Source organism: Corvus brachyrhynchos, unplaced genomic scaffold (assembly GCF_000691975.1).
Source record: "Corvus brachyrhynchos isolate BGI_N302 unplaced genomic scaffold, ASM69197v1 C11738649, whole genome shotgun sequence".
NCBI lineage: Eukaryota > Metazoa > Chordata > Aves > Passeriformes > Corvidae > Corvus > Corvus brachyrhynchos.
In genome coordinates, this window is record NW_008245424.1 from 1 (window position 1) to 894 (window position 894).

The following is an 894-nucleotide window of genomic DNA, read 5'->3' on the forward strand; positions in this document are numbered from 1 at the left end:
TCTCTTTTCCTTTTAGGTGTTTTCATGTAGGAGCAATATGAACAAACACCTTCTAACACATGGAGACAAGAAATACACGTGTGAGATCTGTGGGCGTAAATTTTTCAGGGTGGATGTGTTGAGAGATCACATTCATGTCCATTTTAAGGTATTCTGTTAATAATCAATTAGTAAAGGCAGATTGTTTTGACAACACTGAATTGTAAGGAATTAAATTAAAGGGGAATTGTATCGCTCAGTGGTGCTCATAAAGATGCTTTTATAGATGTAATATTGTACCAACTGAGTCTCTTTACATTAAAGTTCCTTTTATATGCAAACAAATTAATATTAGTTGTTTGAATAAACAGTTATTTCTTGTGTGGTCCTGGACAGAGAAACTCTGGCTTGAATGAGGCAGGAGGATATTTTAAATAAATAATATTACAGCAGTTAGTGCAAAGCAGTCTGCATGGCAACAGAAGGTGACCAGGTATTACCTTCTGAAGAAGTTTAATCTATTAAAACGAAATATTCTTTCCCACTTTACACAGGACATAGCCCTAATGGATGATCACCAGAGGGAAGAGTTCATTGGTAAAATTGGAATCTCATCAGAGGAGAACGATGACAACTCTGATGAAAGTGCAGATTCAGAGCCTCACAAGTATAGCTGCAAAAGGTGCCAGGTAGCTTTAAATACTTTCAAATTAACTTGTTTTGGGATGGGGGAGGGAGTGGAGGGTCTGTAAATCATTCAGAATTTTAAATAACATTAAGGGCTCTCAAAGGGAAGTCCAGTCCACAGGTCTGCTGTCTTCTGCAGTGCCGTTACCTCTAATCTGTGAACTGGGGCTAATTCCATAAGAATTGAGGTGATACCCAGTTAGGAGGATGCTAGACACTTAAAAAAAG

At 37.7% G+C, this 894-nt stretch overlaps 1 protein-coding gene across 1 annotated transcript; it reads left to right on the forward strand.

Annotated features, from left to right (window-relative positions):
- The first annotated feature begins 10 nt into the window (after window positions 1–10).
- On the forward strand, window positions 11–746 carry LOC108449425 (PR domain zinc finger protein 15-like). Its single transcript, XM_017745371.1, has 2 exons — window positions 11–148; window positions 534–746. Exons 1-2 carry the CDS (start codon window positions 38–40, stop codon window positions 729–731), a joined length of 309 nt encoding a protein of 102 aa, XP_017600860.1. The 5' UTR covers window positions 11–37; the 3' UTR covers window positions 732–746.
- The last annotated feature ends 148 nt before the right edge of the window (window positions 747–894 follow it).

Bases quoted from the DNA above. Each gene is read 5' to 3' on its own strand.
- LOC108449425 (XM_017745371.1), top strand. From the start codon at position 38: ATGAACAAACACCTTCTAACACATGGAGACAAGAAATACACGTGTGAG. The intron at 149-533 runs GTATTCTGTTAA...CACTTTACACAG, and splicing joins ACATTCATGTCCATTTTAAG to GACATAGCCCTAATGGATGA.